General features: G+C 28.4%; 1 protein-coding gene across 3 annotated transcripts; it reads left to right on the top strand.

The window, feature by feature from the left end:
• LOC107436798 (alpha-crystallin A chain) lies at positions 1 to 22,958 on the top strand. Of its 3 annotated transcripts, none has more exons than XR_006225957.3 (5): positions 1 to 1,114; positions 4,067 to 4,156; positions 5,312 to 5,375; positions 16,096 to 16,196; positions 22,315 to 22,958. XR_006225957.3 is itself a non-coding variant. In XM_043049175.3 (2 exons), the coding sequence occupies exon 1, from the start codon at positions 568 to 570 to the stop codon at positions 1,078 to 1,080; it is 513 nt and encodes a 170-aa protein (XP_042905109.1). In that variant the 5' UTR covers positions 1 to 567; the 3' UTR covers positions 1,081 to 1,114; positions 4,067 to 4,223. The 3 variants fall into 3 exon arrangements, 1 of the variants encoding a protein (XP_042905109.1); XR_006225952.3 differs by having other exon boundaries at positions 5,309 to 5,375; XM_043049175.3 differs by lacking the exons at positions 5,312 to 5,375; positions 16,096 to 16,196; positions 22,315 to 22,958 and having other exon boundaries at positions 4,067 to 4,223.
• Positions 22,959 to 24,557: the final 1,599 nt, after the last annotated feature.

Below are 24,557 nucleotides of genomic sequence, written 5' to 3'. Positions count from 1 at the left end.
AAATGAGGGAAAACAATTGGGGGGGGGGGAGTTACATTCTTTATTTTTATCAGGGGAATAAAAATCATAAAAATACAAAACATTAGACTTTTGAAGAAAAGTTAAATTTAATCGAGCAAATTCTTTAAAGAAACTAAAAAAGTTAAAAAAAAATATTTCCCTTGTGCACGGCTCACAGAAAAGTACCATTTCAATTAATATGCAACTAATATTTCATTTACATTTGAAATTCTTCTTACTTTAAGCGTGCTGAACTAATGTAAACTTTTGTAAGCTTCATGTAAACTTTTTTGTAGCAAAAAGGATAGATTAACTGCCAAATCTGTCGAGAGGATCACACACTTCCGATGAGACTGTTCCCATAGCAACCAGATTTTAGGAGAAATTTCTGGATCTCTTCCTGCCTATATAATGACGCGGCGGCATGTTTGTTGTAATTTGAATTTGCGAATTGTCAAAATACGATTTTGCATTCACTGAAGAGTAATTCCTATTTCTGCTTTTGTTCTCTATTGCTATACGATTTACTATTTCGTTGTGTATTTATCGTGAAACCTCTGCTTCGAAATGGCGTTTTCTTTGCTACCTCTGTTGACCGGCGGCAATTCATGGTGGGATACATGGGACTACCCCTCCACGCTGCTCGACCAACATTTTGGAATGGGTTTGCTGGACTCTGATTTGCGTCCTCCTCAATTTTACAGAGGATATCTCCTTCGACCCCGAACCCAAATGAACATCGATGCATCGGGACTGTCTGAAGTGAAAAATGAAAAAGATAAATTTCAAGTGAAGTTGAACGTCAGTCATTTTAAGCCTGAAGAAATCAACGTAAAGGCTGTTGACAACTCAATCGTCATTCATGGTAAACACGAGGAGAAATCTGACGAACATGGTTTCATCTCCAGAGAATTCACTCGTCGGTACATGCTACCGGAGGGAACCGAACCCGAAACTGTTACATCAACCCTTACACCCGATGGTTGTTTAGTCATCGAAGCTCCAAAGAAAGCAATCGAGCCTCCACCTTCAAAGGAAAAAGTTATCCCAATTGATGTCCAGAAATCTGAAGATAAATGAACTGTTTCTGAACTGATCCTCCTAAATACTGAAGGTAAATAAGACTGTTTATAAACTGTTTACATTTAATGAAGTAAATTGCATTATATTAATGTTAATGGTATAGAAAAATTGGGGATGTTTTCTGTGATAATTTCCTCTGTCATAAATTTCATCTGTTATCCTGTAATGTAAATTGGAATGATCAAATAAAATTGTATTGATAAGTAATGTGTCATTATTGTGGACTTATTTACACAAATTACCAATACAATTTAATTTGGTAGCTTTATTTACATAAGTTATTAATTATATGTATTAAATTCTATAATTAAACATCCAAGAGAAAACATTTAGATGTTTAATTATAGAATTTTATTGTCATGAAAAAATGCATTTAAATTTCAAAATGTATTTATGAACTCAAACTATATTTTTTAGAATGAAAATAATAGGAATAGATTTTTTTTTAAAAAGCATTATAAAAATTTTAAAGTTGTATGTTAAAATTAAGATGATATACTTGTTTTCTGTTAACGAATTAACCACTATTAAAAATTGAACTGATTTAAAAAATCTGACATGGAAGTAGCTATGACCACTGTAATTGACATTTAGCTCTGATACTAATAATACCTTCCTAAATCTCATTCAATTTAATGGTAAATACCAGTGTTATTTCACTTATGATTATTTCTTTTAAGACTAATAGTGTTTTGCTTTCAAAAACGAATGCATTGTTTAAATGATCTGAGCACTTAATCAATTTTATTTCTAAATATATAGTTCAGTCACACAAAAAATTGTCTCAAGAAAAGCAAATTTTAAGTTTGTAAAATCAATTGATTTGATTTAGATTATATTAAATAAAGTGGAATAAGGGTGAAAATATTGCTATAATTCTATATAGCTCATATAAAAAGCTCATTTAAAAATTTCTTTCATTTTTTATACAAATATTTTCAAACATAATTGCTTGCGAGAAAACATAAATCAGAGAATTATATTTTCGAAGATGGATTATTATATTCTAGCTTTATTAACACTGCCAAGTACAGTAGAGCGCCGATTATCCGAACGTCCAATTATTTGAACTATGTCCGAATTCGTTTTTTTTTTCTTTCAAGTTTAGAATACTTTTTAACTTATCGACAATTTTTCTAAATTTAGAAGAATAAATAATATCCACTACATTTAATGATCATATTTAATTTACAACCTTTCTTAGCAGTTTTCCTTCAGTAGCCATACATATATGTATTGTTATGCAGTTAAACCTACGTACCCCTTTAGCCCTCTTCAACTGAAAATTATTTTCAAAGAATGCGAGCTTCATTTGACAGTCTAGTTTCTAGAATGTCAAAATGATGTTGATCCAGTTCAGTTGATTTATTTAAAAAGAATAAGGGCTGCTCAAAAAAGAACATCTTCTTTGAAACAAATCTTAGCTGGATTTCTTTTGCAATGGAAAATAAACAAAAAAGGTTTAAATCAGTAATTGACAACAAAAAAATTATAAAAAGGTGAAATATGATAAAATAAATAAATAAAATAAAAACGATTTAAAAATTGCAGAAAAAACTTTTAAATGCGACAGAGCTATTTTGAATAGTACTTCCAGTTCTAAGCCTGGAAAAAGTGAGAAAAGGGAAGTTAGTGCATAAATAATAATCATTTAAACTAGATTTTAAACAACTTTCCAACTATACGAACTTTTCGTTATCCGAACCACGTTCGGTCCCGAGGAATTCGGATGATCGGCGCTCTACTGTAGAGTTAATATGAAGTAAGGAAATAAAATTTTGCCAATTCCTTATAAAGATCTGAAATTTATAAGTTGTTTTTATTTGAGTAGTGACAATGGTTGAAAATTCAAGAAAAAAAGTGTAGTGTTATTAATTAAAAAAAAAAAATATTTCAGACGATTACATTATAAGTGTATCTGTAATACATAAAATGAATAATTCAAACCAACAGGCTTTTACATTTCTGCCAAAACAGGTACCAAGACAAAAAAAGTGGAAGTTGACACTTTAATATGTTTATCAGGTCAAAAAATTTATGTGGTTTGATGGTCATTAAGATTTGATTTGGGCCACCATAAATAATCAGTGATCTCAATCCTCAATGTTAAAAGACTGTAAGCTGTTTTGGTCACTATATAGCATAGTTGAAGGCATTATACACTATGTATTATAATTCTCCATTTAAATTCACTTTATTAATATTTCATTTTAAAACTAAAATCTAATCAAGACTTGTGAACAGAAATGCGTAGTTTGTCCAGACTTTTTATATTGGACTTTTGGACCGATATCTGCATTTTATAAATTTTTTCCCTCTATGAACGATATTCTGGGTATCAAAGTGTGAATTACAATTTTTAAAAAAAAAGCTTTTTGAAAAAAACTTACTAAGTATGGATTTACCAATTTTTGTGTTTTGAGGCCATTTTTTAAGTCTTAAGTAATTACCTAAAATTAAAAATAAAATTTTTATTAATGCAGTTTGTATCTTTAAATCATAATATCTTTAGATCATTATCATAAACAAGGAAGATTATTTAAATCAGTTTTGTTATTATTTTTCTTTTAAAAAAATTAATAAATAAAAAATAATAAAAAAACTGAAATATTTGAATCAACAATCAATTTTTTTAAGTTTTCTCCAATTATTATTTATTTAACAACAAACAGAATGTAGAGTGGTAAAATTTAGAAAAAAACTAATGATAAAAATGGAACATTTTGTAGAATTTCAAAATACTTATGTACTTATTATTTTCTGAATAATTTGCATAAACTGCATAAGATGTTAAGTTATGGAATTTTTAATAAAAAATTAAGAAATAAATACAGATATAGAATAATAAAATCAATTTATATTATTGCATGGTATGAGGGACATTCTTGTTTGTTCTTCTTTTAGTTCCTAATTGTTTTATGTTATTGTTTCATATTTAGTTCTTAATTATGTAACAATCTAACATACATTTCTTTATACTTAGCACTCTGGGGAAATTTACTTCGTTATGTATCATGATGGATGTCAAATGATATGAAGTGGAATCAAGGGAAACCCTGTTCTACAAAATCATGTAACTATATAAGGTTTTTAGTATATTAAACCATTACTAATCAACTGACTCATACTTTTTGTTAAAAGGATATTAATTTGTTACATAATCTTCTGCACTTTTGTTCTTCATATAGTGCCTTATAGTAATGTCCAAAAATGGCTGTTACCTAATTCCAATGGGCGTACTGCTCATAGTTAAGTTTCATAAATTAAACTGAGTTTTCTGTGATCAGTTATACTCAGTCTTTCATATTTATAATATAATACGTTTATGTTATTGCATTATATATTCTTATTTAATTATCTTTTATGCTACTATTATTTCATTATTCCAAGATAAATTGACCATTGTTCAAATACTATATTAGTTATATATAGCAATATAATTTTTCAATCTTTTAATTAAACTTTTAAAGCATTTGTTGTAAGTTATTATTTAGAGTAAATTTCGTATTCTCTATATCCCCTTGTGACAGAATTGAAGCAAAAATATTCTTATGTATTACTCCACACAAAATCACAGTAGATAGCTGCTATTTTGTGACTTCTATTTGTATTTTCTGACTGCTATTTTGTATTGTTTGACTGCCCCAAGCAGTCTTTTAAAAAATTTATTTTGCATTTTTTTTCTTTTTTATATGCAAGCTTTTGACTATTTCTCAATGAAAAATTATTCTATGAATGATATTTCTGAATGATTCTATTTTCTATGAATGATATTATTAGTGTTAATTCTTGATCAAATTAATTTTTCTGTTCTTATCTAGGTTTTTCGAATGAGCACGGTCAATTAGTTTTAAAATCATTCTCAAATTTTCATTGTGTATGAGTTTTTATGCATATATATGTACCAGCAATTTCTATTTTTAGTAGCAATATCTTTACATATTTTTTTTATAAATATGTACGAGCAATATCTAGCATTTTTTTTATAATTATAAATTAATATATTTAAAAAGAATTGAAGAATGATTGAACAATTCACACCTACTTTTTTTACCTACTTTTACTGTTTTACTGGTGACTTTTATGTAAATTTTGTACAATATTATAATTTCTAATTATAATATCGTAAAAAATGATGACACTTAAAGTTCAAATTTCTTATTTTACCTTAATTTTATTTTTACCTCTCATTGTATACTGTTATAAGTTCTTTTATTCTTTTCAGAAGATCAAAAACCTTTGGATGTTCTGTATTAATTTATCTTTAATAGACTTGAAGCTAAAACCAAGAAGTAAGGTAGTGACATGGTACAATATTATTGTTTGAACCATATTTTTATCTACAAATTATAAGATCAAACTGAATTGTGTAATTTTCTAATAATATAAATTCAAATTACTGAGTTTATAATGTTTTATAAAAGTGTATTTATTTTTAAAAAATATAATATTTTGATTTTAGCATCTATTTCTATCTTTAAATTTGTCTAGTAATCTTTCTAAATATAGTTTTACAGATATAGTTTTATATATAGTTTTGTCCTTAAATAATCCTTTTATTGATTGTTTTTAACCATTATTATTGTTATATATCTATATATTTTATTTTGAAAATATGTTCCTCATCTCCATTTAGTAATTATTTATGTGATTGCAAAATAGTTGTGTAAAATAAAATCCTGTTTTTATGTTTCTGTTTGCAATTAATGAAGCATTTCTACTTCTGACAGAAGCAAAATATATAAACTAAGAGGGTGATAAAAATTTAACTGGTGTTAATAATAATATTTTTTTTTCTTTATTGTCCATTATAAGACTAATCTGTATATCGATATAACAGTATTTTTATTATACCTGCTAATTCATAATAATTTCAATAATTCATAATAATTGGGTGGTACCAATTCTATCTTGTGTATCCCAAAAATGAGTTTTTTTTTCTTTACTAATTCTAATCATGTCTTAACTACTCTTGAATCATAATATAATTAGAATAATTTATAATTAGAATTAAAAACTGAAATCAAACTAATTTAAATAAAAATAATTTGTATTCAATGGTTATAGTTATTCAAGTATCAAGCAAGTCAGATGTGCCATTTAATTTAGACCTTTTGTAACAACTTTCAAAATTTAAAAAAAAAAATGTTAATTAATTTTTAAAATGTTTAAAGGGAAATATATTTTAATTGTAAGTAATTTTGGATAACTGACCTTTTTTTTCTTCTTTTTAATGTGGTGTTTTTCTCTTCTTTGAATGCATATATTTAATTTGCATATTTTTACTAACCTTTTTTACAACACAAAATATCTCATGTATGTAGTTTTTGTATTAAATTTTTTATGGCAAATTTTATTTCTCATTCTGAAAACTGATTTATTGCACAGAAAGAAAAAAAATTGTGGGATTCTACCATGAAGTAATGTTATATTTGCTTTATGGAGACATATAACAGTACCTAAAAATGTGTCTTTCATTAATTTGAATTGCGTTGTGAATTTGAATAGCTAGTTAGTGGAGAAAAATGATTAATATTCCTTGATAATTACTCATCACTATCGAACCGTTTCATTAATTTAATTATGAAATTAATTAAGAAAAAATTAGAATTAACAATTTACTATTCTAGTTCAAGTCTAAATCAACACGTGTGGATCGACACGTGCTTCACTAATACTTAAATCTAATTGCATCTAGGCTTAGATTTCTTAATAAAATTATTTATCTTGATTTAATATTTTATTATTTTTATGCAATCAAAGTAATTCAAGCATTTTCCTCCAAATAAATTATTTAAGCTAATCTAAAATCAGGTTCGAGCCTGTTAGGAAAATATTCAAATATATAACTAAAAGCTACTAAAATCACAATAACTGCCTAAAGTGAATCAATTAATAACTGCTAATAAATGAGAGTTAAGTTTATATAAAATTACAATATTTATTGAAAATCATATTAATCATGTTCAGCTCAAACAATTAAGTATAACATTCCTCATGTGGTTTAACATTCTAAAACAATTAAGTATAACATTCCTCATGTGGTTTAACATTCTAATTTAAACATGACAATGAAAATCATTACTAATCATTTTAATACAATAAAAAAAGATTCTCTGGAGCAGGGAAGGATAAAAAAAAATATTAAGTTTTCATTTCATATTAAGTTAAATTAGCGCGAGCACGTGGCACAGCTACCACGAAGTTAAGTTTAATTATTAGAATTACTTATTTGATAGGATCCTACGGATTTAATAAATAAAAAAAAATTAGTTTATTTGAATTTAGCGTTAAACGAAGCAATATGAAAAGAAATAGGAAAACTTATCGTGATGTCCATCGGGAGATAGGGACGCGTCCGTCCCGCCGCGTTAACTTGATTCGGACCCTGCAGGCGCCAGTCACGACCATCACCTCGGGAAGCTAAGAGAGAAAAAAAAAAACTCTTCCTTCGTAGATCGCGCGCCACACCGTCCACGCTGCACAGGTTCGATGACGACATTATTTCGTCACAGCTATAGCTACTACCTATTGGTGGTTCGCTCGTACGTCAGAGCGGGAAAAAGAGAACTTGAAAACAGGGAATAAATAATTAATGAAAGGGATTTAGGGAAAACAAACATTACCTGCTCCAGGTTGAAATAATACCTTAACCTGCTTCCAGAGATTTAATACCCTAATATAATACATAGTTTTTCTTCATTTCCAAAATACTTGATTATACATTCACATACTTTATGATGTCTGGCTTTTAAAGCAAAGCCCAGCGATATAACATACCAACCGGGTAAGGGAAAAAATATATATATTATGTACACAGACATACATATATATATTTTTAAGCAAAAGAAGACTTTTTCAAAAAAAAAATTTTTTTTTTAAACTTTCAGACTGACGTCACATATTATAATTTGAATCTGCCTTATTACCAAACATCATAGATAACATATCATAACAAATACAGTAAATATGACATAACCTTAGAGAGGGGAGTTCGGGGATCTGAGGGGAGGAATTGCACCCAAGAGGACAAATTCTGGAAATTGTCTTAGCTAACGAAACTTTGTCATTGAGGATGAATTTTTTTTTTATTAAGTGTTCACAAAAGATCCTCTTCTGTTTAGCATTTCACCTGCTTGGAATGTATCTGTCATCTTTCGAGGATTCACTGAGGGTTCCTGGATTTAATGGTTTTTCAGGAAAGGAAAAAAAAAATCCGGGATTCAGAGTCAAATACGTCTGCCAATCTTCCATCATGTTTTTGGTTTTTGAGTACTAGTTCGGTGTGTGTTGAGGGTTCCAGGCGCCATGGAAGCCTTTTTCCATCATCATTGCTTTGGTAATCAACTATTTATTCCTCGAGTGGCCAATCCGGGGATTTCAACATTTCATCACGTTTAGCACTGAAGGGGAAGTTGTCTTGTAAGGTAAATTCTCTCCTTTGCCTCACAGTTGATCAGGCTACGAGAGCAGTAGATAGGAATTTCCTTTCGTTTCAGGTCTCTGTCTGGTCTTACTTCTTTTGCAGTTGGACCACAAAATAGTCAACTAGATTATCTGAGGTAAAGTTTATGTTATGAAGAATTTCTTAAGGTGATTCATCATGTTTGACAGTCCTATCAAGAGTTCTTTCTATTTGGAGCTTTCAACAAGATTTCTCAAGAATTTCTGTTGAGAAGGGAACGGTGAGGGGAAAATGGAAGAACTTATCCTCAAAAGATACAATTCCAAGCTCAGAAAAACCCAAACACCCAAATTAACATTTTTAACACACATACATAAAAACATTCGTACAAAAATTTATGTTACTTTTTTTTTTTTTTTTTTACCTTATTTGTTTTGTTTTGACCTTAAGTTATAACCATGCGTGTTGTCTTTTTTAGAGTCCAACACTTTTACAGCAGTCTCAAAGTTGTTTGAAACCTCATCCCTAGTTAGTTTAAATCTTTATTTTTCTTAAAACAATTTTCTACTGAATGACCTATACGTTTGCAGTAATTACAATATGGAACTGGGCAATTCTTTGCTAAATGTCCCAATTTTTTACAGTTAAAACATTTCTTTTCAGACTGATTCTGATAACGATTTCTAGCACTATGTGTTTGACGCGGCTTCTCTCTATATTCCCGATTGTTTTGTTCGGTATCGAGTTTTGTTTGCATTTTAGAAATTGTTAGTGTAAGCTGTTCGATTTTTGTATTTAGATCATCTATTTTGGCTGCTGTATTATCTTCCGATTTAGCTTGAATTGCTGCCGCTAATTGCATTGGCTCAATTAACTTAAAATTTTCCTCAAACGTAAGAGTATGTTTTTTAAATTCATTATAACTATCTAGTGCGGTCGATGCAATTCCTCTTAACAATTCAACCCTTAAACCTTGCTTAGCAGCGGATAACAAAAGTTGTTCTCTATAACTTTCAAACTCTTCACCGCCATTACCTGGAATACAGTTATATGATATCCCTTCTAAACGGCTGAAAAACTGGCGTGCATTTTCACAAGGCAGCTGATATGCCTGTGTTAATTTGGTTATATACGAAGCCATATTCGATTTAGTTTCAAATCTTTCCCTTAACGACTTAACTAACAATTTAAAATCCTTAGTGTACCTTAACTCTCGCTGAGTGGATACGAATTCCTGAGCTTCGCCGATAAGGCGTAACGAAAGAGCCAAAATTTTGTCATTATCATCCCATTTACAATAGTCAGCAATCGAATTAAATTTATCTATAAAAGCAGAGAAATTAGAATTTCCGTCAAACGATGGGATCACGGGTAAGAACTCAGAAACTGTGTGACTTTTGACTACTGGAATAATGTCTATTGTTTTTACTCCCGTAGAGTTTGTAGAAAGACCTTCTAACTGGTTATCAGTCATGTCTAGTTAAAGAACGGAAAAACCAACACTCAAAAAAAAATATATAAACTAAAATTTTTGTCTTAGTGAAAGTTTACCTAAAAATAATTGCTATTTCGAAAGCATTAATCTAATTAGCTTTGTAACCACTAATATCAATCTCATCAGGGGAATATATCACACATTCACATAAATATACCTTAATACCAGTAATACTAATAACAAAATAACACACAAATGAAAATAATATGCATCAAATTCAAAATCATTTGCTGAACATGACGTTAAAAGAATGTTTTTTTTTTTTCTAAATATTACTATTTACTGAAATAAAATTTTTCCTAACAGGTGTCTCGGCACCATTTGTTATATTTGCTTTATGGAGACATATAACAGTACCTAAAAATGTGTCTTTCATTAATTTGAATTGCGTTGTGAATTTGAATAGCTAGTTAGTGGAGAAAAATGATTAATATTCCTTGATAATTACTCATCACTATCGAACCGTTTCATTAATTTAATTATGAAATTAATTAAGAAAAAATTAGAATTAACAATTTACTATTCTAGTTCAAGTCTAAATCAACACGTGTGGATCGACAAGTGCTTCACTAATACTTAAATCTAATTGCATCTAGGCTTAGATTTCTTAATAAAATTATTTATCTTGATTTAATATTTTATTATTTTTATGCAATCAAAGTAATTCAAGCATTTTCCTCCAAATAAATTATTTAAGCTAATCTAAAATCAGGTTCGAGCCTGTTAGGAAAATATTCAAATATATAACTAAAAGCTACTAAAATCACAATAACTGCCTAAAGTGAATCAATTAATAACTGCTAATAAATGAGAGTTAAGTTTATATAAAATTACAATATTTATTGAAAATCATATTAATCCATACTTGCCAACTTTTACGGATTATCCGTAAAATGTACGGATTTACGTCTAATTTTACGGGCCTACGGATTAACCTGAAATTTATACGGATCCCCCGTTTTTAGCGTTGCACGATTAGCGCATCGGTAAAATTCCGCGATTATCAGCCGCTACGGAGCTAGAGTAAAACCATTTGTAAAGGGGGAAAACAGAAAAAATGACAGGAGTTTTCCGATCTATTCCAAAGCAACACGGTAACCACACACCCCTTATAAGTGGCTTATCCTCGTAACCATAGTAACGGCACGTTCACGTGTAAACCAGTTGATTGGTTATTCTCCTTTTCTCCCTCCTAACTGCTTCCAGTCTCCTCTAGTGAATGCGCTGTTCCCGTCATTATTGCCACTCCCCGTTTCTACTACGTCACTGAACTAGCCGATCCAAACGTCGTTCTCCCTCCCTCTGTAACGAACGAAAACGGTACTGAACTGTCGACTACTACTTAGCTTGTAATCACGTGGTGTGCGTTAAAAATGAAACCGAAGAAAACTTATTTTCAATCGTATAAGAATTCTTATACTGCAGAGTTTCCATGCATAAAAAAATCAAACAAAGGAGAAAAGTATGCTTATTGTACGATTTGTTTTTCTGACTTTCTAATATCGCACGGAGGTAGAAATGATATACATCGCCACGTGACCGGACCGAATCATGCCAAGAACATTGAAAACGCTGAAAATAACCAAAGACTAAGCAAATTTTTTAAGCCACCTGATAATGTCCAAGATGAAGTAATGCGTGCTGAGTTATTGTTTACCTCTTTTTTAGTTGAGCATAATGTTCCGCTAAATGCCGCCAGCCATGTGGGTCCGCTTTTTCGAAAGATGTTTCCGAAAAGTGAAATTGCGAAACGTTACGGATGTGCTAAAACCAAAACTGCATCCCTTGTCCATGAAATGGCTATGGATCGAACTTCAGAAATCATTAAATATTTGCAAGAACAAGCATTTACTGCAGCATGTGATGGTAGTCACGAAGCTGATTATAAGTTGTACCCAGTTGTGGTGAGTTATTTTAACGTGGATCTTCAACGCATTGAAAGTACTTTATTGGCAATCCCAAATTTGGAAGGAAACTCCACAGGTGAAAATATAAGCTCCCTTCTTTTAAATGTGTTTGCTAAATATGACATTCCTTTTAGAAATTGTATAGCATTCAGTGCAGATAATGCTTCTGTTATGCAGGGAAAGAAAAATGGTGTGATTTCATTTTTAGAAAAAGAAAATGAGCACATAATATCAATTGGATGCTGCTGCCATTTAATACATCTTGCCTCTGAAAAAGCTGCTGCAACTTTTCCCGTTAGGATAGATGAAGTTTTGGTAGATATTTTTTACCACTTAAAAAGGAGCGTTAATCGTAAGGACTCTCTTAAGAAATTTCAGGAAATGTATGGTAAAGAAGCACAAAAAGTGCTTAAACATGTGTCAACTCGCTGGTTATCGTTAGGGAGAAGTCTTACACGCTTGGTTAATCAGTGGGATCCACTTACAAGTTATTTTAGAGCTGAAGTTTCCACTTCCAGTGTGTCTGTATCATCTACTTTGTCATTTTTCAAAATACCTAAAGTAGTTGATACAGAAAGCAACACAGGAGTAGAAAAATTGAAGGATAAGCCTAAAGTGGAAACTAAGACTTGTGCTATAATAAAACAGCCTGTGACACATAAGCAGGACCCAACTAATGATAAAAAAAGGAAAAGTTCACAACAAGAAAGTGTGAATATTGTTAAAAGACATAAAGCTAAAAAAGATTCTTCAACTTTATCCAAAGAAGAGAAAATTTTTATGTTTTTATCTTCAGATTTAAATAAGTGCTTTAGTTTATTTCTTTTAAATGTTATCCCTACATTTGAAAGGGTAAATGTGGTTTTACAGTCATCTTCCCCACAAATTCATCGATTAAGAGCTCTTCTTTTGGATCTGTTGAAAGAACTTTTTTCGAAGTTTGTTAAACCTTCTGAGGTTAAAGGAAAAGAGTTAACATGTGTCAATTTTCATTCTTCTTTCAACCATAAAGATCAGCAAGATTTAGTTATAGGCAACGCAGCAATGGACTTAATTTCAAGTTCTTCGGAAGAAGAAAAATCATTGTTTTATTCAGCAGTTATCAAATATTTCATAACTGCCTGTGAGTATATTATTAAGAAATTCCCTTTAAATGATCAAGTACTCAAACATGCTGAAGTTGCTGACTTAAATAAAATTGAAAACACCAGTTTTGAAAGTGTGAGATATTTTGTAAATTTGTTTCCCTTCCTTTTAAAAACAAAAAGTAATGAAACCAAGCTTACAGCAATGGATGAACTGCAGAAACAGTTTTGCCAACTTCAGTTGGAAGATTTGAGTGAAATAACTGTTCCAGATAGAGCAATTGATGTGCAGTGGTCAATGATAAGTCAAATGAAAGGTGCGGATGGCATGTTTAAGTATGAAAAATTGGGAAACATTGTATTGTCAATTCTTCTCATACCACATTCAAATTCAGAATGTGAGAGAATTTTTAGTTTGGTTAGAAAGAACCGTACTGAATCGCGAACAATTATGTCTAATAAAACTTTAGAAAGCCTGCTTATATTAAAAACCAAATTTTCTAAAATCTGTCACGAACAAGTGTTTGAAAAAGATTTTTTAATTAAAGCAAAGAAGGCTACTTCAGCTTCTTTAAATTCAGCATCCTCTTCTACTGTTGATTTAGAGGAAAACCCTTAAAGAACTATTTTATTTTGCATATAACATTTTTTTTAAAAGTAGCATCATTGTAATAGAATTTGAAATAATTGTAATAGAATTTGAGATGATAAATGGTTGGTTGATTCGATATTTCTGTACATTTTCTAACAAGTGCAATTAAAAAATTTAATGAAAATTTGGTTCTCACTTCATCAACATTCAATCATGTGATAGATTCTATAATTAATATATTTATTATTCATTTGTGGTGTATTGTTACTTATTAAATAATTCGAATAGTCTTAAATTTTTCGTAAAAAAAGTTTTACTGATGGCAGTTTTTTTAAGTTGGCAAGTATGTTAATCATGTTCAGCTCAAACAATTAAGTATAACATTCCTCATGTGGTTTAACATTCTAAAACAATTAAGTATAACATTCCTCATGTGGTTTAACATTCTAATTTAAACATGACAATGAAAATCATTACTAATCATTTTAATACAATAAAAAAAGATTCTCTGGAGCAGGGAAGGATAAAAAAAAATATTAAGTTTTCATTTCATATTAAGTTAAATTAGCGCGAGCACGTGGCACAGCTACCACGAAGTTAAGTTTAATTATTAGAATTACTTATTTGATAGGATCCTACGGATTTAATAAATAAAAAAAAATTAGTTTATTTGAATTTAGCGTTAAACGAAGCAATATGAAAAGAAATAGGAAAACTTATCGTGATGTCCATCGGGAGATAGGGACGCGTCCGTCCCGCCGCGTTAACTTGATTCGGACCCTGCAGGCGCCAGTCACGACCATCACCTCGGGAAGCTAAGAGAGAGAAGAAAAAAAACTCTTCCTTCGTAGATCGCGCGCCACACCGTCCACGCTGCACAGGTTCGATGACGACATTATTTCGTCACAGCTATAGCTACTACCTATTGGTGGTTCGCTCGTACGTCAGAGCGGGAAAAAGAGAACTTGAAAACAGGGAATAAATAATTAATGAAAGGGATTTAGGGAAAACAAACATTACCTGCTCCAGGTTGAAATAATACCTTAACCTGCTTCCAGAGATTTAATACCCTAATATAATACATAGTTTTTCTTCATTTCCAAAATACTTGATTATACATTCACATACTTTATGATGTCTGGCTTTTAAAGCAAAGCCCAGCGATATAACAGTAATAATCAGAGGCTAAAATGCTAGTTTATGTGATTGTGAAAATAAATATATAAAAAAATTTTCAATTATTACTTAGTAGGGTTTTTTTTTTTAAATTTTTTTTTTCACTTATTTCAGTACTTTTTATTATACTAATTCCTATTAACTCATTGGTTGCTAATCTTACACCAGTCTAGGATACTTTTGAAGTTATGCTGTGGCACAAGATTGGCAGCAAATGTGTTAATACACATTAGTGAGTGCAATTTTGGTTAATGTTATTCAAACTCATTTCCATTTTAATGTTTTCTGATAATTTTGCGCAATACATTATATAATAATCCAATTCTGTGCGTGTACAGGGTGATTTAAAAACAAGGAGTATAAATGGTGGAACATTACTGGTTCAAGTACTATAAAATTTGGTAAATATATAAGACTGAAAATAATAAGGGAGAAAAAATTTTAAACTTCATAGTGTTTTCAATGATTATTTAAATGTTAAATGAGGGAAAAAGATTAATTTTATTGATCTTGAAATGTATATTATCTGGTTACAAAATTATAAAAAAGGCTTTTATAAAAATTTGTAATATCATAAAATATAAACAAGATATCTATACATATTCTCATGAACAATGATTCAGATTTTGTGAAAGAGATTATTTTCTATTAGATATGAAACTATTCATATAACTGGAATAATTTTAAAATGTAAGATTGAAAAATTAAATTTTTCTTTACTATTGAAATGAATTCATTGTATAGGAAATTTTTAATTATATTTTAAACATATTCTTTTGTATAAAAGATACTCTTCTGAAAAACATTCTGGTCACTTTCAAACTAACAATTATAATTTTTCTTATAAATTGATGCATTGATATTTTTGAATTACAAGAAAAGGAAATGGTGATGGGATTACAATTTTATCTTCCCTTTTTATACAATGTATTGATTAGAAAATCGTGGACTTATGCTTACCTAGCTAGTAAAATTTCATTTGACTATTTATACAAAATCAAGTATGATTTTCTGGTAAAAAAAGTGTCATTTTTTTACATTTTGAAATAAAACTAAGTTTTTTATGTTAATTTACATTTACAGCATATATTTCTTTTGGTATATTTTCAAAAGAGTAAAAAATTTAGATTTTATTTTGGATAATAAATTTTCTCTTAGTTACTTATTTTACTAGCAATAAAAAGTGTTTTTAGCCAAAGTACCTATTATTGTTAAAGTGTGTGCATTTCTATCAAATTATTTTCTCCTTATTAATGTGTTAGTAATTTTTCAGGATTTTTGTGCATAAGTTTTCAAATTTAAAACTAAAATGTTGATCTTCATTTGATAATATCGTTTATTTCTATTTTTAGTTAAGAAAAATATACCTTTATTTGGAAGAATTATACAGCCAAAAGAAAGTTGATTGAAAGCATTCAAAATAAGGTTCAAGAATTGTTATTTTGCAAAAATGGTAAACTTATAATTTTTTAGCAGTTATTTTATGTGAAAATCATTTTTATATCGTGAATTATTTTCAATATTGCATACTTAATTATAACTTACATACTAAACGAAATTGATAATTGCTGAAGTGTCTTATGGAAAGTTTTTTATACAGTTGCACACTCTCAGACTACTACATAATTTCCAAAGTTCTGAAATATATTTTGCCTAGTAGTGGCAAAATAAATGCATTAATATTTTAACAAATAAAAATTATAAAAATTTCGTCCACTAATAAGTAACAAATAAAAAGTCAGATATACAAATTGACATATCCCAACAAAAGTTTTTAAAAGTCCAATTTGCTTTATTAATTTAAGCCTTATTTTTATACCACCATTATAAATATTTTGCAAAAGCCCCAAATCTTGCAGGATATGCAGCTTCAGGGTTATTTTTTTACCCAATCTGGAAAAAAAAATCCTGATATTTTTTTCACACTTACATTTGTTTAATAATAAATTAGCTCTAGATATTAAGTTTATAATAGAATAAAATACAAGCTCAATGCTTTGAAGTATATATATTTCCATTACTTTTATATTTTACTGTGCTTCAAAATTTTTTCTTAAGCTTTTAGAAACACATATATTTAGAAATTGCAAATATTGTGCTAATATATTTTCACAAAAATGTGAGATATTATAACTTTTTTTTTCTTTTTTTTTTTTGCAACAGTTACACTACAAATGAAACTGTTATAACAAGAATGTAATATTATATTATAATATTTTTAGAATGAATATTTTCAATTCAATGAAATAGGAAAATAATTTATTTATATAAATATTTTTTCCCTACTATTTTCCCAGACCCGTGAGTCTTGTTACATACAGTTATGAACATTGCTTTTAAAATATTGCTAAATTAATGCAATGAAAATAAATTAATGGCAATAATTAATACTGCAAGACTTAGTCTTAGAATATAAAGAATAAAAAAAGTAATGAAATAGTTTAATTTACTTAGAAGAATTAATAAAGCCCTGAAAAAACACCAAACGCCTGGCGGTGAAAAAGGTCCAGTGGGCCGGGTTTTCCTAAAAAACCTCTGTTTTTTTAAATAACCACGTGCAACTGCTTTTATTCTGGGAATGTGCATTTCATGATATTTTTATAATAAATACATGTTAATCTATATTTTTGCATTTATTTCATAATTTTGTATTTTCAAAAACTTTACTGAACTGTTTTAAGTTAATTATCATTTAATGTGCTGATTTTTGCAAACTTTATTGTGTTTTACCTGTTTCTTCTGTCTCATGAATATTGATATTTTAAATAATTTCCTAAATTTGTGAAAGTTCAAACTCCTATCGACCCATAATTTATTCCTATAATTTTTTTATTGAGAACTTTCTATTTTTAAATCAATTCAAAAATAATTATTTTTATTATCATTGAAATTTCCAACTTATGTATTTCGAAATAAGCAATAGATATCACTAATTAATAGATATTTAATATCTAAAATGAATGAGGTGTCTTTTATTGTTCAATTTTATGAATTTAAAAATTTTATCCTTTTAATAAATAAAATTATATTTAATATCCTATACAAACATAAAACATTGCAACAAATTAAAATTTGTCATTAATAGTTTAGTAAAGTTTTTAAATTTTGTTTCCCATTATTGATTATAAAGAAAAATTCTTAAATTATATAAGGAATTATTTGCATAAGCTTACTTTCTTTCATTTAATAAAATCTACCAGAATTCTTCTCTCTTTATGATCAGTGTAACTGCTCTTTAAAGTATATTTGTAGAATGTATGTACTTTAAAATGTATGTTTTTTCTTTTCAGTTCTCATACACAAAATTTTGTTTCATTTCAAGATAACAAATTTTAATAATTACTTGTTTTCTTTTCTTAATTAAATATCTTTCTCAGATTCAATGAGTTCTAAAAAGTTCTAATGCGTGCCTGTATCTTTATTTTTTTATTAAAAGATATAAATAGTTTAAATTTGATTGATTGCTTTTTCACGAATTCATAATTTGCATACACATACACTAATGCATATTCCTCTTCATTCCAACTTGGAGCTTAAGGCTTTTTCATTTCTCTCCACCTTATTTATTTATTTTGGCTCTATTCATAATTGATTTCTTTCATTTATAATTATCCTTCACTAAGTTATTTTAGGTCTCCCTCTTTCCTGTGCAGTAATATAAGAAGCTTAAAAATGTATGACTTTATGAAATTATAAAATAAAATACTGATTAAAAGCTGTGACTTGTAAATTCAAAATAAGTGGTAATCTGACTAAAGTTTAAAAAAATGCTTGCAATTTTTTTCATAAATGTTATACTTTATACTAGTTTCTAATGTTAAGTATGAGATGAAAAACAATTAATAACTTTGATCCCATCATATTTATTCTAATTTAAACTGTTTGCTGTAACATTACAATTTTAATGCACATGATGAATGTAAAGTTAGAATTGATTAAAAGCTCTGACATGAAGAAATTTCTTATGTGGTAGGTTTATTAAAAATTTTAAGCAATTTGTTTTAATGTGCATGTTATTGTAGCAATTGTCATGAATCATTTTCTGTTATAAGATCCAAGGAATTATTATTTTTAACTTATTTATTCTTCCTTGAAACTATTTTCATGACTCAATATAATTTTCAGTGACATTCCATTTTCCATTTACTTGAAGAATTTGATAAGCAAATGTAAAATGCTTGACTAAAAAAATTTAAATGCTATATCTGCATATAAAATTCACATGTAACTAGGGTTGCAAAGAACCCACCTACCCAGTAAAACCCACTCTGAAAAACCCACCCTAAAGTGGGTTTTTCTAAAATTGATTTCTCTTTTATCCTCTGTTATATTAAAGAATATGTTGTCTAGCCTAAAAAAAAATACCTATAGTGTAAAAATTAATTGTGTTGGAGACTTGAGAATCACCTTGCTGGCTAGATTTGACTGTACGGCCATTGATTATTCAGTGCCATTGATTTGCTTTCTATGCAAATGAAAAAAATTCTTTAAATATTTTTTAAGATTAAAATATAAATAAAAAGTAATCCTGTGTAAAAATAAGTTTTAAATGTGTGATGTATGTGAGTACATATAACATTTTGTATCGCGATGTCAGAAAAAACTTTTTTCAGACTTTTGCACCAATTTATTTGTATTAATATTAAGATAAGCTTTTTTAAAATAAGGTACCTATCCCTGCCCTCTCTTTTGAAAAACCCCCCATTAAAACATGAAAAACCTAGAAAAGCCCAATAAAACCCACCCGGGTTGGGTTTGTCTAGAAAAACCCATTTTTTTCCAACCCTGCATGTAACAAATTATTAAAACCTTTAAATTATGTTTTCCAAGTTAACTTTTCATAAGATTCCTAATTATCAGCTCTAAGGTAATTTCTTTCCTACGGCTCTAATTGGGTACAATAGTTCCAAATAATAATATATATTGGAAACTAATTTTCTGTTTCTCAAATTTTTATTGACATATACAAGAGTTCTAATTATTATTATCAGTTCCTACAGAAACATTAATTTCAAAAATTTTATGTTTTAAAATTTCATATTTTAAATGTTTGTCTAAATAGCAATAAAAAAAAATGGATAATTATTTGAACTAACTTTCTTTCGCAGTCTATGTGTATATGCATCACCATATAGAGCAGTCACATCATCAACTTCCAGAAGACTGAAGATCTTCAGCTACACAATTTTATTCTGAAAGACCAATGTTTCCATTGGATACAGTCGGTCAAAAAAGAATCCGAATGTTTAAAAAAACTCATTTTGAAAAGAAAAAATAATCTGTAAACATCCGGGACACGTAAAAAAATTATTTTCCATTTTGACTTGAAAACAACAAACTTGTTTCAGTATCACTGCATTCTACATTTTATGTTGAGAATTCGAATCGGGTCAATGCATTCTAGATTAAAACTTCATGTTGAAAATTCAAATCGAACAATTTTACTAGTTTCGAACGATTTTAAGAAAAACTATCCTTTTCAGAAACTTTATCAGACGTTTCAGAAACTTTAACGTTTCATTTCACTTCATTAACGTTTTATTTCACTTCATTAAAATACATTTAAAAAAAAATTATTCGTTCTTAATAATCCATTAAAAAAGCATTAATATGTATTGAATTTGAAATACTTAATAACCTATTTAAATTAAAAATTTTATTCGAATGCATTTACGCTTAGAATCGACAACGCTCAAAATTGACGATGCACCGGCCTCATTTATGTTTAGAATCGACAACGCTCAAAATCAGCAGCTTTTAAATCAAAATCAGCATCTCTTAAGTCAAAATCAGCAGCTTTGAAATCAAAATCAGCAGCTTTTAAGTCAAAATCATCAATACCCAGAAAAACTAATTTCAAACTTATTTTGAAACTAAAAAAATGAACTGTTATTTCAAAATCACTAGGTTTTTTATATCATCAAGTTTTTATATCAACATCAACAATCGAAATCATCAAGTTTTTTATCTTATAATCAACTAATCAAATCAACATATTAAAATCAATATGTCTTTATAATTAAGTGTTTTTACGTCAAAATCAACTTATTGCAACATCAACAGTTTTTTTAAAAAACTCATTTATTTTTTTAAAAAACACTGTTGACGAAGTGTTTTTCATCAAACCTAGAAATCTGACTTATAGACGAGTTTCAGACCCAGAAAACTGATTCCAAACTTTTCTGAAATTTGAAACTATGAACTAGAAAAAAAAAAAAGTGGGCTAGACTTAAAAATAATTTCTGTAAAATTTTTAAGTTTGATCTCCTATATAGGGTTACCCACCTTTTTACTCACACAGTGCGTAAAATATTTCAGGTGTGAGATTAAAAATTAAGTGTCATTTTTTTAACGTTTCAAGTGTGAGATTTTTGTTTTTTTTTTTTTTTCTATTTATTTTATTTATTTATTCAAAACCTTGTTTAGTTTTGAGACAAGGTAAATTCTTGTCACCCAATTTGTTTTCGTAGTATTTACAATCGCAAAATTTTTTATCTGAATCCCATCCGATATCCGTTACGTTTGTTAAATTTTGTAAACAATAATCGGTAACGGAGGTAAAAGGGACTTCTAAAGCCACCATACTGTTACCTTTTTTGTCAACTGAATTGCATTGACACTGATAACGTAGTTTTCCGTTATGGTATTCGTACAAATCTTTAAAGTTGAGCGCTTGTTGTTCGATCTATCAGTACGTTCAAGTTATCGTTTTTTGCTAAGGGGTGTTTACAAAAATGACTTGACACATTTTTCGCGAGACATACCCAACCGTTTGTAGAAAAGACGGATAGGGATGTTTTTAGATTGCAATTTAATCCTCCCGAAGGTAAGCAATAAGTGCCGGGCGACAATCTTTCGCTGTACAAAATCATTTCTTCATCGGGAAGAATATTTATTTTCTCATAATTTCCTTTGCAAAGGTGAGAACATTCACAATATTCATCTGTTCACTTGAAACCGTTGATGGGACAAAATAATTTATCGAAGGGATTATAGTATGTATCAACAATACGACTCGATTGATTTTTCATATTAAGTGAACCACTAAACATTTTTAAGAGGGTTGGTTTATAAAATAAATTAATTATTGTGACGACCAATACTTGTAACAAAACAAAGTAAATGAAGTTTATTCTCATAATTATATGTCTTTTATTATTGTTTTTTTCAGTTCGAAAGTTCACAATTTTTAATTGAAAGCAAAAAAAAAATGCTTTAGTCGTGTGGTGGGAAATTAAATCAAATAAGCATTTGTTGCATGTTTTTCCACACGACAAATACATATTGATTGATCAAAATGCAGTCTATCTATACGTGAACAAATATGATCAAAATACTTACACGGCTGTTATAAAAATGGGTGAAAATTCGAAATTGTTTATGTTAAACCATAAATATTTAATGTCATTTGTCAATAAACCTCCAAAAATTTATCATTATCCAAATCATTTGACAAGTTTAGTAGACATAGTTAATTACTTGGCATAAATTACTTTTTTTAATAGAAAATATAAAAAATTAAATGGTGAATTTAAAATTTTTTTATTTATCACTTAATTTTTTTATTTTAGATGTCAACTGAAATGAAAACAACGGAGTTCAAGTTAGGTGAATCGTCAAAAGATTTGGCAGAATTGGAAGTCATAGAATTGGATAAGGGAATTCCAGTATTTGATGTAGTAGATTTAGAAAATGAAATGCCAATCTTGAAAAGGGCACTGACAGACAGGTAAAATGATATGCCAATCTTGAGAAAGGCACTGATAGATTGGAAAAAAATGAAGACTTAACAAAAGAACAGTCCGACTTGGAAAAAAAGCTGCTAAACTTGGAGGAAAAGCTGCCAAACTTAGAAAAAGAACAGCCAGAGTTGAAAAAAACGCTGCCAATGGTAGGAAATGATGTGGTAGGAAAAACAGTAATGCAATTAGCTCAATCTGTGGATAAAGTTAATTTTGCTATGAATATATTAGGAAGGACATCAGAATTACTGAAAACTGAATATGTGCGAAAGCCAAAGACTCTAAAGGCACCAAAACAAAAAACTTGTGCAAATTTCAAAAAAAAATATCCTTATGAAAAAAAAATTAAAATTTGAAAGGAAAATATCCTTACTAAAAACTTGTATACTTATAAAAAAACTTGTATACTTATAAAAAACTTGTATCCTTATAAAAAACTTGTATACTTAACATAAATAAAATTTGAAATGTCATTTTGTTTTTTAATATTTATTTAATAATCAATCATTCTGTTTTAATTACAAAAACATCAGGATAGCTTAACAAAACTTTTTCAATATCTTCTGTTAATTCTTGACTGAAATTCGTCTCACTCAAGTTGATTTTCATTTGTTGTCAATACCTCTTCATTCAATAAACGAACATCTTCCGCACTTTCTAATTAATTCGCACTTTAATTTTAACTGTTTAATGAATTTTTGTATTGTTTTTTTGATTAATTTTTCAGATTTTTTGCATCCTTGTAGTATGTCATTGTTAGATATATTACCTCCATCTAATAACTTTCTCATAAGTTGTAATGTCACTGTGGATGCGGATTCCCCCGAGAGATTTTTCAAACTCTTCTTTTAATGCATAAAATTTTTTATCACTGGATAAAACAACATAATTTCTAAAGGCAAAATTGTGAAAATCTAAAATATTTGTTACATTCATCAAGTTTCGTTCTTTCACTTTTTCTATTATTTGCTCTACATTGAAGTTGTATCGATACACATAATCTAGTTTAGCAAGATCTAAAGAAAATAAGAAATGCTGCGTGACATCATAAATAGTTTTGAGCAAACGCTCCATAATTTTAAATGCATTTTCAAAAATATAAAAGAGGGTAGTAAAAGTGTTTAAGTTCTGATTTGTTATTTATAACAATTTGATAAATGTTTTGAAAATTTCGATTGTTAAATTGGTGAAAGTACTCTTGTACTTGACAGCATCTAACGTTGTATATCATATTTTCATAAATATCCATTTATTAACTTTTTATTTTTAACTTTATTTATTTCGCAAAAGTATTTGAAGCACGATGCAAGGAACTTTATTTTAACTAAAAATTCAGGGAATAATCGGGTAAAATTACAAATTTTTAATAAAATGAAAGGAAAATTATTATTTTATACCTGGAAAATAACCAGTATTACAATTGTAAGTAACAGTAATCAGTTATTGAGATTAGAGTAAAATAATTAGAATATCTATTATAATAATTTTATAAAATTCCACTTTATAGTAAAATTTTTCCATGTTTCCATTCTTATTCTAATAATATGTTTTTGCTCACAAAATCTTATGTTTGACACTACAAATAAAACAAATCTAAGTTTTCTGGTGAAAAATTTCATGGTATAGCTAGCTAAAATATAGTATGGATTTTCGTTGTAACTTACCTGATATACCTGGAAAGTCAGGGAACCCTGATCCACATTTTCTGTATTACAACTATTCTATTATAATAATATATAATATTATATATTAATACAATCCTTATATTTTCTATCTTTCTGTATTAATGGTCTATTTTCAATGTTTGATAAGTTGTATCATCAATAATTTTAGTTTTAACTGTTAGACTACTCTTAATTTGTCTTGTGATTAAGTTATTAATATTAATACAATTTTTATTTTAATGAAGTTTGTTATCCCTTCTTTCTTAAATAATATTAAGCTCCTTTTCTAAAATAAGTAAAATAATATTTTAACATCTTGAGAAGAAATAATCAAATGAAAGGTATGTTATGTACAAAAACTATAATGTTAGACGTAGGAAGAAATAGAAAGAATTTTTAAGCAAAAAA

The sequence above is a fragment of the Parasteatoda tepidariorum genome, chromosome 3 (genome assembly GCF_982258835.1).
Source record: "Parasteatoda tepidariorum strain Cologne lab strain chromosome 3, Ptep-v5.0, whole genome shotgun sequence".
Taxonomy (NCBI): domain Eukaryota; kingdom Metazoa; phylum Arthropoda; class Arachnida; order Araneae; family Theridiidae; genus Parasteatoda; species Parasteatoda tepidariorum.
The sequence above is the reverse complement of the archived record's forward strand: the minus strand, read 5'-3'. Positions and strand labels throughout refer to the sequence as shown.

Coding starts and splice junctions, on each gene's coding strand:
- LOC107436798 (XM_043049175.3), top strand. CDS start 568: ATGGCGTTTTCTTTGCTACCTCTGTTGACCGGCGGCAATTCATGGTGG.